This window comes from Dioscorea cayenensis, chromosome 15, assembly GCF_009730915.1.
Source record: "Dioscorea cayenensis subsp. rotundata cultivar TDr96_F1 chromosome 15, TDr96_F1_v2_PseudoChromosome.rev07_lg8_w22 25.fasta, whole genome shotgun sequence".
Taxonomy (NCBI): domain Eukaryota; kingdom Viridiplantae; phylum Streptophyta; class Magnoliopsida; order Dioscoreales; family Dioscoreaceae; genus Dioscorea; species Dioscorea cayenensis.
This window is the reverse complement of record NC_052485.1, coordinates 5,200,956-5,214,067: the sequence shown is the minus strand read 5'-3', so window position 1 is coordinate 5,214,067 and position 13,112 is coordinate 5,200,956. Positions and strand designations below refer to the sequence as shown.

The window sequence follows — 13,112 nt, the reverse complement described above, 5'->3', positions numbered from 1 at the left end:
AAAATATAATCAGATGCACATTCATGAAGTATGTGCATCATGCATGAACCAGAAATTGATTATCCAGTTAAATGACATGGAATCAATAAGTTTACACTCACAATCAAGATTTTATTATTATTATTATATTTAGAAAAAAAAATTCATGACTTTTAAATTTCCACACCAACATTTTACCTAGTGGAATTAATGCCACTGGTTATGAAAACCTTGGGTCCTGTTTTAGGAAAATATGTTTAAGTATATATATATACACACACAATAACAACAGTTCTAATTCTTAAGTATATGGAAATAGACAAGAATTGTTGCGCCACAATATATATAGCGTCAATACATTTAAAGAATTATTGTTTAATTTGATGGCGGAAGACGAGGAGGAGGACTGGGTCTTCCCTTTGCTGGACGATGAGGAGGATGAGGATGAGGATGAAGACGACGTTGATCAAAGCTCTCCATTGTCGTGGTTGAACGCACGGCTTGTGTTCACCGCCGAGGGGGAGGCTGTCTATGTACCAGTTCATCCTTTTCCTAGGCAAAAACCCAGAGGAAGCTTTGAAGGTTTTACCAAAGCAAGGCAGTCATTGCCTACTCGCCTCGAGGTTGTTGATCTGCTACGCTCAAGCCATTTGTTCATAGCATGACGGCGGTGACGATAGATAAGGACATGGTGGTCGAGGGTCTTAGATCCCGTGCCTCGGTTGCCGGTCATCGTTTCACACACATGTTTCCCCAAGAGCTAAAGGGGAAGGCTAAGATGGAGGAGTCACCTTACGCTGAGTGGGAGGAGGACACTGTTCGGTGAACCACGCTCCCGAGGTCCTGCTGCCCTCGTCCCGGGCGTTCCCAGTCCGATTATTTTCAGGCGAGACCCATCCGGTGGCCGAGCTCCCGGGGTTGATCTGATGAGGTCAAAGAAGGCCCGAGCGGTGAGCTCGCTCCGGGGTTTTTGTCGAAAGTCATAGAGACTCTACAAGTCCCAAAAATCGGCTCTTGACAATCACCGGAGGCATGAGAATGAGTCAGTGAGGCTAATGGCGGTGGAGCCTAGCTCACGCTTTGAGTGTTTGTGGAAGTCTTTGCGAGTGATGGGCGTTGGGCGGCTGTGAGCGATCAAATGATGCCGTTGAGCGGTGAGGGGCGATAAGGTTCACCGTCATGGTGGTGGAGAGCGAGCGAGCGGAGGACAACCTCCCTCTAGCGGTGGAGTTGATCCCCCACTCCAAAGGTGAACAGAAAGAGCTGGTGATTGTCACTGAAGCGGCCGGCGATACAAAGCAAAAACCCAGGGCGGGGACGACCATCGGCTTCTAGGCCAGGGACGATGGAGGTCAACTCCCGTCCTTATGGCCGTGATCGTGAGGATCGGCATGGAGTGAAGCGAATTTTGGTCGAGGAAGTCTCTATCAAGCTCCGGGTGGCGGTGGAGGAGGACTCCGTCACGGTGGCGAGAATAGGCGCTTAGCAATGTTGGAACCAAGTCGGACCGTTGGTTCATCGCCAAATGTCGAGGCGAACAATTGAGAGACCAATAGTTCTTCAACTACGCTCGCAGCGATGCAGATGTATGACACCTACATTTGGCACATCTCCGAGTATAGGCGTGTCAGGGGTGTTTGGATGCGTCGAGCTTTATCTCATGGATTAAGGGATATGTCGAAGGAGATGTATGGTGATGCCACCAAGGTGATGGGGATACAGGAAAGCTGCAACCCACGTGAAGCTTTGTATGGGTTGCATGGAAACCGCAACCCACGTGAAGCTTCTCATGGCTTGCATGTGAGGATTGAAGATCACACGGTGGAGATGCAACCATGTGTGGCACTGAGTTCAAAAAGAGATAGATGTCTTTGGTGGGTAATGAGCGTGTTTACCCATGATCTATCTACTTCAAAGAGCAAGACATTGTTGTTTTTTTCAGTGACCCTTTACATTTGTTGGGCCAACTTCGCAAAAACCCATTGATGGTCCATCAATCCTACACAAGGAAGATCATGGGCTTGATCTTAATGAAGTTGAAGGAGTTGGGCTTCTTCCAAAGCCCGTGAAGCCAAGTGAAGCAACGCGATGCAGGAAAAAAAAGTTGGCTCGAAGAGAGTCTCCAACAGCCCCTGGATGTAAAAAGATGATGCTGGAAATTGCTTTGGAGGCCTTGGGACCCTGCGCCGATAGTGCTAGTAGGAGCTTCACCGACGAGTTGGAACCAGATTAGGTGGAGATCTAGACCTGACACATTTCCCACTTCCGGTTTTCCGCTACCGGGAGTGTTTATCGTGTTTACACCGTTTGTGTTCTTTTGCTATGTTTTTCTTTTTCCACTTCTAGTGGAGATTGCCGTTGTTGCTCTTGTTCTTCTGTGTAAGCTCTTCTTTTAGTAATGATCATTGTGGTTTATCCACCTTTTCAAAATATATATATATATATATAGCGTCCACAGGGCCTACGTGTCGTCTCTTTTCTTCCCAATTCCACCAATATTCCATACACACAATTCAAGCATAATTTGATTACATTTAAGTTTCTACTTGAGTGATTCACAAAGTCTTAATCAATATATGGCATCTTGAGAATAATCTCCTACTAGAAAGGCATTTACAGCTTCATACCAACAGGATAAGGCTTGTGTGCTCCGGACGAAATAGAACACTGAAAAATCAATTGACTCCAATGCAAATAGATACATAAATTTAATGCATTCAAAGAAAAATAATCATATATACATAAAATCATTGACATTATTAAGAATCACAAGGATAAATCATTGGTAGCCACTGGTCTGCCAATGGTAATTCATTACAAAGTAACAAGGATGAAAGTTTGAAACCTTGCTCTCATATATATATATATTTATATATAGAGAGAGAGAGTACTATTTATCCAATGAACACAAAGGCTTAGTACTACTTATCAGTATTGTTTGCTTGTTCAGGTGTAAGTCTTTGTCGTAATAATATTATTTTTTTCCTTCTTCTGGGTTGCATGGCTGGAGAATTTATATCTAAGAGGTCGTTAAGTTTGTAATTAATTACCTATCTCTTTGACAGAGTTTGTTGTATTTGTTAAAAAAAAAAAATACTATTATGGTTGGTCTCCCAAGGAAAAAGGTTTTAGCTTTGTACTTACCACCTTAATTATTAAGAATTAATCAATTGAAGATTATATATAGCATTAGGCACAAAAGAAGATGAATTAATGGGTCATATATCCATCATCAACCAAAGAGGAATTAATTAGATGATTCTCTAGGGAGAGTGCAAGCATGCACTAAGCAATGAAAAACATTGAATAACAAATTAATGCATTACTCAGCTTGCACATTTGTAATTAGTTTGGAGGCTCATATATAAGAAAGACCAAGGGTATTTTCGTCTTTTCATGGGAGTTGGGTTACTGACGAAATTAAACTAAAAAGTAAATCCTTAAAAAAAAAGGAGCAATGAATGAAGAATAATAAAACAATCCAGGACCATGTAAGAATTTTGTAAATTCATGCGAACCTATAATTATTTTCTCATAATTTAATCATATTATTTTTTTATTTTTATTTTTTTTGATAAAAGTGGATAAACCACAGATTTATTGAAAAGCGAACAGAAAACAACAACAGACAACTCAGACAGACTAAACAGATTTAATCATATTATTAATATGATCTAAGTCAGATGAAAATTATTTATTTCCGATGATAGTCAAAGAATTTTTTTTTTTAATAACAAGATTGGTAAATCATATCATACCTGACAAGACCATAAATAATAAGCAATTTCACCATTCTAAATATTCCAGTTTTAATTTTACAATAATGAAATAAAAAAATGATAATTCAAAAATAACAAAATCTAAAATCAATAAAGATAAATATAGGTGATTCGATGCACCTCTGCGATCGTGAGTAATCCTTTTTATTCTTTGGGTCGGGAGACTGTGTCTCAGGGACAGTAGCTTTTGTCCGCTTCAAACTTGTTTTCGTTTCTCTCTTAGCATTGCTTTTCTCCATCATTCTCTTCGATATGTTATTGAGGATTTCAGTATGTTATTTACTTTCAGTCTTTTATTGTTTGTTGTTTCCTCTATGTTGTACTCTTTTATTCTCTTCTTTTTAAAAAATCCGTGGTTTATCCACTTTATTAGATAAATATAGTTTAATATTAGATAAATTTGATAAAAAATGTTGCGTGTATATATATACATATTTTGTAATCAAAAATTTCTCCAAATCAAGAGAATTTCCAAGCCACGCATGATGGTGCCAGAGGACTGTCTAATGGAGATTCTCCAATGGCTTCCAGCCAAAACCTTATGCAAGTTGAAGACGGTGAGCAAGACTTTTCTAAAGTTAATATCCGATCCCTTCATCCAAACTCTTCATGCAAATCATGTCAAAACCGGCATCAGCATCATCAACATCACTAGGTCTACGACGTTTGAGATCATCCCCATTGATCATGATGTCTTTAGTATTCCAACAGAATCTTTGTTGTTCTTGACAAAATACAGCAGAAAAATAATGGCAACTCTTCGTGGGTTGATTGTCTTCAAGAGTTCTCTCAATGACTTCCGGGTGTTAAACCCTTTTACCAAGAACTTCTCCATCATCTCTCCTCCTCCAGGCATGCTGATGCATTACATGGTCTTGGGCTTGCGCTCAATCAATGACAAAGATTATGAGATGATATGCGCGATCAACAAAATATCAAAATCATCAGGGAATCCTGCGTTGGAGTTTTGGCGATACTTATCTGGTGATATGTCATGGGAATATCTTGCAGAAGTTGATTCAATTGTTAGATGTATTGTTCTTCATTTGGCAGTGTTTTTGAGTGGATTTGTTTTCTGGCCTGTGAGTTTTAGGCTAAATATAACAGACGGAGAATATCAAGGTATTGTTTTTGACATTGAAAGGAGGAGATTAGAGTCTGTGCTTTTGCCTGAAGAATTTTCAAGAGTGAGGATTCGTCAGATTGAGTTAAGTTTTACCGCTTGGCCTGATGGATCATTGTGCATGATTCAAAATAAGAAGAAAGAGAGACGGATAGTGATATGGTTGATGAGATCTCCATTTTCTTCACAAATGGAGTGGATTAAAGTGCATGAGATTAATCTGAGGGATTTTGGATTGAAGGGCAAACCGTCTTGTCACACTATGATCCGTGATGAATTGCTTGTGTTTTCTACGAATAATTCAGTACGGGTTTATAGTTTTTATGAACATTCGGTGAAGAAGGTGGGCAGATTTAAGGAAAGCCAACGTGATTTTGTGATACCTTATGTTGGGACTTTTCTTCCATGTGGAAAGGTAGAGCAATCAATTATGAGCATGGAATAGCGACATCCTTCTGGTTTATTATGCACAATGTTTTTCTTTATTGAGAAAAAAAGGCGTAGATTTTTTTTTTTTTTTTATGCATGAGTTTTGTAATTTTTTTTTTTTTTTCTAGGGAGAGTACAAGCACTTGGCAATGAAAAACAAAAACATTGAATAACAAATTAATGCATTACTCAGCTTGCACATTTGTAATTAGTTTGGAGGCTCATATATAAGAAAGACCAAGGGTATTTTGGTCTTTTCATGGGATTTGGGTTACTGACGAAATTAAACTAACGAGTAAATCCTTAAAAAAAAAAGGAGCAATGAATTAAGGATAATAAAACAATCCAGGACCATGTAAGAATTTTGTAAATACATGCGAACTTATAATTATTTTCTCATAATTTAATCAAATTATTAATATGATCTGAGTCAGATGAGAATCATTTATTTCCGGTGTTAGTCAAAAGAATTTCTTTTCTTATAAAAAACAAGATTGGTAAATCATATTATACAATATCTGAAAAGTCCATAAATGAAAAGCAATTTCACCATATTTTAATCATTATTCAAGATATTCCAGTTTTTATTTTTCGATAACGAAATAAAAGAAAGACAGATCTCAAAAAATATCAATCTAAAATCAATAAAGATAAATATAGTTTAATATAAGATAAATTCGATAATTATATATATATATATTTGGAAAAAAAAGAAAAAAGAAAATTCTCATGGTAACTTTTGTTAACTATTTAAATATAATTTAAATATAACATTCCTTCCACCACTGAATCACCAAATCAAGAGAATTTCCAAGCCAGCCATGCATGATGGTGCCAGAGGACTGTCTAATGGAGATTCTCCAATGGCTTCCAGCCAAAACCTTATGCAAGTTGAAGACGGTGAGCAAGACTTTTTTAAAGTTAATATCAGATCCCTTCATCCAAACTCTTCATGCAAAGCATGTCAAAACAGGCATCAGCGTCATCAACATCGTTGATTCTAAGTTTGAGATCATTCCCATTGATCATGATGTCTTTGGTGTTCCAACAGAATCCTTGTTGTTCTTAACGAAATACAGCAAACAAATATTAACAACTTTTCATGGCTTGATTTTCTTCAAGAGTTTTCTTAATGACTTCCGCGTGATAAATCCTGTTAACAACATCACTTCGTGGCTCAATCAACGAAAAAGATCTTATGAGATAATATGTGCGATTGGGAAAATATCATCAAAATCAAGGAAAGTGATGTTGGAGTTTTGGCGATACTTGTCTGAGGATATGTCATGGGAATATCTTGCAGAAGTTATTTAGGGTGTTTCATTTATTCATTTTCACTGGGCAGTGAAATATAATAGATGCAAGATTTCAAGGTATTGTTTTTGACATTGAGAGGAGGAGATTAGAGTCTGTGCTTTTGCCTGAAGCTTTCAAGAGTGAGAATTCGTCAGATTGAGTTAAAATTTACAGCTTGGCCTGATGGATCATTGTGCATGATTCAAAATAAGAAGAAAGAGAAACGGATAGTGATATGGTTGATGAGATCTCCATTTTCTTCACAAATGGAGTGGATTAAAGTGCATGAGATTAATCTGAGGGATCTTGGATCGAAGGGCAAACCATCTTGTCACACAATGATTGGTGTTGAATTGCTTGTGTTTTCTACTAAGAATTCAGTACGGGTTTATAGTTTTGATGAAAAGTGGGTGAAGAAGATGGGGAGATTTAAGGAAAGCCAACGGTATTTGGTGATACCTTATATTGGGACTTTTCTTCCATGTGGGAAAGTAGAGCATTCAATCATGAGCATAGAATAGAATATAAAAATGGCGCTTATTATTTATTATTTTATAGATGATGAATTGGTTGTGATATCACCGGTGAGTTAATTCATCTAAGAATGATTTGAATCTGTGTGGCGTAGATATTTTATTATACATAATGTTTTTTTTTATTGAAAAAAGCCAAGATTTCTTTTTTATGAATTTTGTAATTTTTTTTATTCTTTAATATTCTTATGTTGTTTGTGACGAAGTTTAATTAGTTTCTTTCTTTCAACAAAAATACAGGTTTTCTCATAAAATTAATTTTCATTTATCTCTTATCAAATATTAACTTTTTATAAAGAATTAAAAATTTGGAAATAAACACAAAATTAATAGAGGTGGGGAGAAAAAATAAATAAATTTAATTTTAAAATCTGATCATTTGCTTTTAATTTTTTTAAAAATATATTATTATTTATTTCTAAATATTATCTTCCGTGGTATATCATCTTCATAAGTGTTTTAAAGAACAAATTTAAATATTTTTTTTAGTGGAAATTGCCAAAAAAACCCTCTAAGTTTGTAAAATTGCCAAAAACACCCCGTTAGTTTTGCAATCCCTAAAAACCCCCTCCTTTTAAACACTATGTTTTTCAAACCCCAAAGCCCTAGAACGGATGTGAACGGAGTGAGTTTCAAATTTTATGGATGAAAATGCCCCTCGCATGAGAGTCGTGGGTCAGTACCATCTCATGGTCTGAGAGGAAGTGGGTGGGTTTCGTGAGGGTAACCCCAAGAGACGAATTTATTGGAGTCGCTTACTTTGCTTTTTTTCTCAACTCGCTCTTCAACTTTTCCATTTCCGTCGCCTCTCGAAGTTGTCTCTACTGCCAAGCCTCAGTAATTGGCATTTCATCGCCTTTTCCCTTTCCACCCAGATCTCGAAAGGAGAAGTCCCTCCCGCTAAAACTAGTTGGCATTTCATCGCTTTGCAATCTAAGGTATTGAGTATGGTTTTATGTTAACTGCTCATACAAAGAAAGATTTTTTTCGGTTTTGTTTTTGTGCTCTGCTTTTTGTTGGAAGATATTGAAGTCTCGCAGGGGATTTCTACTGGGGTTTTGTTAGTCTCAGAGGAGATTTCTCGGCTAGGGTTTTGTTTTTGTTTTGCATTTTTGTCTGTATACACTATCGAAATAGTTTTTCGATTGTTATGATTTGTGTAATATTTATAATGTACATTTCCCTTTCGCTTTGATATGGTTGTAGCTTTTACAAAATGAGGTTGACGTTTAAGAAAATGAGATGTTACAGCTTTAAAAATTTGTTGTCTCTGCTTTAAAGTATTCTCGCCTCTGCTTAAGAAAATGGGTCTCTGCTTAACATTTGATATCTCTGCTTAATAACCGAGAGGTTACCGCTTAAAAACCTTATATTTCGCTAAAACTTTTGTCAATATCGCATGTTGAATGTGTTGTTATTGTCAGCAGGGCTTGTGATTACATGCGTCAACCTAGTTAATGGGCGATGCTATTTGACACCGGGTAGTGGAGACCTTAGTCGAATTGAAAGATAACATGACCCCTCGATTAATCGGGAGATTATTCAAGGATACCGCTTATAGCTGCTCAATCGAGATGGGAAGCTATATACCAAGAGAGGGCCCTTCTTGATTCTCTTTTGTAAAGGTATGATGGTCGCACCAATAAATTCGTGGATCGGGAAAGCTCACCGAAGTTTTCCTGCACCTCAAGATGTGGCCCTCGCTCTTGGTCTCATGCGATGGCGACGCAAATGCCTTCGTAAGAAGAAAACCAGCCGTCAAGGGCAGGTATCTATCAAAAACATACGAGAGACACAAAGACTCCATCAAGAGCATTCTGCTGCAACTTGTTCGACAGAGGGGAGTAAGAAGATAATTTTGTCAAACTCCCGATGGCTGTACTCACGGGTACGTCCCTTCCCAAATACATCATGCTCTGGCTCGAACCGGATCGTTGATTACGTCGACGATCTACCGTACCATGGGGCGATACGCATGGGCGCAGGCGACGCACAAGTGGCTTATGGAGGATATTCCCCAAGCAGCCGCCCGAGTGTAAGATAGATGCGCCGGGAAAAGACCAACACAAGGTACATTAAGGGTTGCTCTTGGCGCTTAACGCCCTGGTTTTACGAAATGACCGAACGGGAAGAAAGTCCGCTTTGGCAAGGTCCCAAGGATGTCGTCTACGGTGAAAGTACTTTTCACCGAAAGCAAGCTTTACTGTGAGAAAACCACTTTTTGTCATCGCTCGATGGGAAAGAGGTAAATAAATCATGGACAATGTTTAATATAAGTCTTTAATGTTTAAACATATTATTTAGTGTTTAACTTTAGTATTTACCGCTTAAAAACTTATTCATACTCGGGTTTAAATATTTTTGTTCTCCGCTTAAATATATTCTATAACGCTTTAAAATATATAACCAATTTGTTTAAATATAGTTTTTTTATAGTTTAAAATGAATGATTTCACTGACATTGTTTTGGTTTACATATGTTAGTTTCTCGAAATGGTTCCAGAATCGTCAAGAAGAAATATTTATCGGGGCCAACCGACGGATGGATGCTATTGCTCCTGAACCACTCGCTCGAAGGCGGGATGAGAGGGCGACCTCATCGCGGCGCAGCCGACGCAGCTTCTCCTACTTCCAGCCCCACCACGCGACACGCAATCCCTCGACGCACGGAGAAGCCCTCCCCACTCTCAGCAGATCGCAACAACCCCCTACCACGACAACGATAGCCCCCCGATTGTGGCAGCCCCCTCGACCATGGCAGACCCCTCCGACCGTGGCGACCCCAACCGGCGACATTAGGCGAAGATGTCACCGCAACTCTTATGCAGCGTGCCGATATTGACGATCGAGTTTCTCGGCTTGTCGCCGTGTTGAGGCACTCGAAGGACGCTCACAACCGATCGCGCCATCCCTCCAAAGAATCGACACCCGGGACGAACGAGGGCGGAATTTGACGACGACGACATCATCGGGAAGGTCATTCCAAGACGGCCACATTCAAGAGACTTGCGAAAAAAGAGGAGAACAATATCGCTCTCGCCTCCACCGCCGTACGACGATGAAACAATAGCAACACCATCGGCGGTCGATGCTATTATCGAGTTTCGTCGTCGCTGATGACATGGCCATGACGGTGGAGGACATCGAGATGATGTGGCCGCTGCCGCGTTGAGAAGGTCGTCAACTCTCTTCTTAATGAATCGATGGACCGGTGGAACTGGGCTGTCGAGATCAGCGGATCAAAGATGGACACAATCCTTGCAGATCAAGAACAAGCTAAGGGTGTGTCTCCCAATGATGCCGTCGTCGCGGGCCACGGTTGAGAAGATCGTGAACTGCTGTCGCGGCGTGGCCGTGAGCCGACAGTATCGCATCGGGCAGGACACAATCCCACCACAAACTAGAACCATGTAAGGATGTGTCTCGCGGTCGATGTTGTCGCCGCTGTCCCCGCGATCGGCCGTGCACAATCCCACAACAAGAACAACCATGTAAGGATGTGTTCGCAGCTGATGCTCGCTCGCCGCCGCCCTCGTGATCGAAGGAAGATGCCGCTGGTGTCGAACACCGTGAAGGTGCAACGCAGATGCCCTCTATGAAGACCCCGACCGAGCAACGAGAGAGATGATCAAGGCCAATCAACAATGGGACTAGACGTGCTCGAAAAAGCTTTTTATTTCCCAAAAATGGGTTGGCCTGCTCTCGCCTTAACAAATATTAGCAGTGAGTTGATGAGGATCTTCCTCAACTCGCTCTATGGACGGGTAAGTCTAAAGTTTTTATGATAGTGTTTAAAGTTTTTATTATAGTGTTTAACGATTTTCTAATAGTGTTTAATGTCTTTATGTTATCATTTAATTTGTCTACTTAACGTTTAATTATATATAATATCATTTAACAATTGATAATATCATTTAAACATTTACAATATGGTCTTATTATATCTCGTTATCGCTTTAACCTCAAGACCGCTCGTCAGTGGAAGAACGACGCTGTCACGACCACACGGACAAATTGTACATGCCGCTGAGGGGAAGGAGATGGTCACAGATGATGTGATGGACGCTTTTGTATGCATAATACAAAAGTCGCTGAGCAAAGAGCCATATCCTTACAAGAAGCGGCCCATCACTCGATCACTGGCTGCTGTTTATGTCAAAAGCAGACGACGCATTACGAAACAATTATGGCTATGGTCGGGGATGTCGTGCGCAACCCGCATCGAAGTTCAAATTGTCATCCTCCCGATAATAATGAATGGCCACTTCCATGTCGTCGTCCTTGACAATGATAAACAAGAATACAGGCATTATTCTTTATGTCCGGGGTACGATAAAGACGCGTTGGACATGGTAATTCTTTAACTATGTCTGATTAATAGTGTTTGGTATTTAATCGGTATTCTAATCTCAACTTGCATATCTCGACAACGGAATCTATTCGACAATTGTGTCGATATGGAGTTCGGCGAGTCGGCTACGGCAAAGTACCCACTCGTGCACGACATGGAAACCCAACGCCAAAACAAGGAAGCGCCGATTGCGCCCTGCTCACGCTCATGCGGTTTATCGAGCAATTACTTTGGGGTGAGAAGTTACGGCCACCGCAGCATGCACGTCCCTTACCCTCAGATTAAGGTATGTTACCCGCATACTTAAGGAGGGGAGGGCAGCCGGCGTCCATGAGAAAGGGGGGTCGTCACAAGCGGGTTAAATTTTGTGACCGAAGAACATGTCTTGTATATCTCAATGTCAATTTTGTTTTCGAATGTAAACTCGACATTCAATTCATTGTTTTCGCTTTCGAAGAACATGACTTGTATATCTCAATGTAAATTTTGTTTGTTTTCAATTGTAAAGGCGTGTTAAATTCCATTCGCTTTCATTTCATTGTTTAATTTACGTTGTAATTGTGTACATTTCGCTTTCATTGTTTAAATATACCATATATCGCTTTAAACATCGCTTGAAATATTTCAAATTACAGAGTATCCGTTTAAAAATAACACTGTCTCTGCTTAAATAAATGCATTCATTGTAAAGAGTAAGAGTTTAAATATGGAAAGTTGCCCATCAATACACAATGTTTCCCTCGTCATCGCCGGGTTTATTTACAATGCCTAGTCGGCGTACGCTTTCATCTGCAAGATCTCACGATCGCGACCGGATCCATCGGCAGGGTCCGCAATGTAACTCGCGGGCATCAAACGCTATGCGACTCGATCCTCTTTCGTCTCAGGCCGCCCAGGCTGCCTCTCGTCACAGCGGTCACGAACGAAGCTCACGATTTCCGTCCCCAAGGCCTGCCATCGCCTGGGTATGGGGAATATAGCTTCCTTTATACGCCAGCTTTGTAATTGTCGACGGTGAAGTACCCGCTAATAAATCGATGGACGCTGGTGTCTGCTCGCGATTATTACAGCAGCAAGCGTGTTTGCAAGGGATACCATAAACTTGCCACCTTCGACATGAACAAGTTCTCGATGGCGAGATCTACGTAGTTGTCCGACCGGGTCGATCGCTCATAACGATCATCGACACAATGACCAACACGAAAGATTTCGTCTGTCCTCAACAATGATCTCTACCTTGAATGTATGTCCGGGTATAAGTAGGTCTCCCATTTGTTCGCTTGCTCACGCCGTTACATAACATGCGCATCAACTTGAACCCGCAAATAAGGTTAAACAAAGACAATGGGTCGGTTAAATAATTCAGTAAACATGTTTAAACATTGTTTTTAAATATTTAAACGAAAGGATTAATATTTAAAGTCAGACAAGTGTAATTAAACAAAGATTGAGAATGTTTAAAGGGTAACACTAAATGTTAAGTGTAAATCAACATTCGCAGACCTTATGGAGTCGACCATTTTCGTCACCGGCAAATGACGAGCTTCCTTGATCCAAGCATTGAACGACTCCGCGACGTTTGAATACATCTCACCCCAACGATCACCTCTGAACAGATAATT

The 13,112-nt window shown here is 40.0% G+C and overlaps 1 protein-coding gene across 1 annotated transcript; it reads left to right on the top strand.

Annotated features, from left to right (window-relative positions):
* Window positions 1-4,243: 4,243 nt before the first annotated feature.
* On the top strand, window positions 4,244-5,326 carry LOC120277621 (F-box protein CPR1). The gene has a single exon (XM_039284479.1). It carries the CDS (start codon window positions 4,244-4,246, stop codon window positions 5,324-5,326), a length of 1,083 nt encoding a protein of 360 aa, XP_039140413.1.
* Window positions 5,327-13,112: the final 7,786 nt, after the last annotated feature.

Excerpts from the sequence above, each read along its gene's own strand:
- LOC120277621 (XM_039284479.1), top strand. The coding sequence starts at position 4,244 with ATGGTGCCAGAGGACTGTCTAATGGAGATTCTCCAATGGCTTCCAGCC.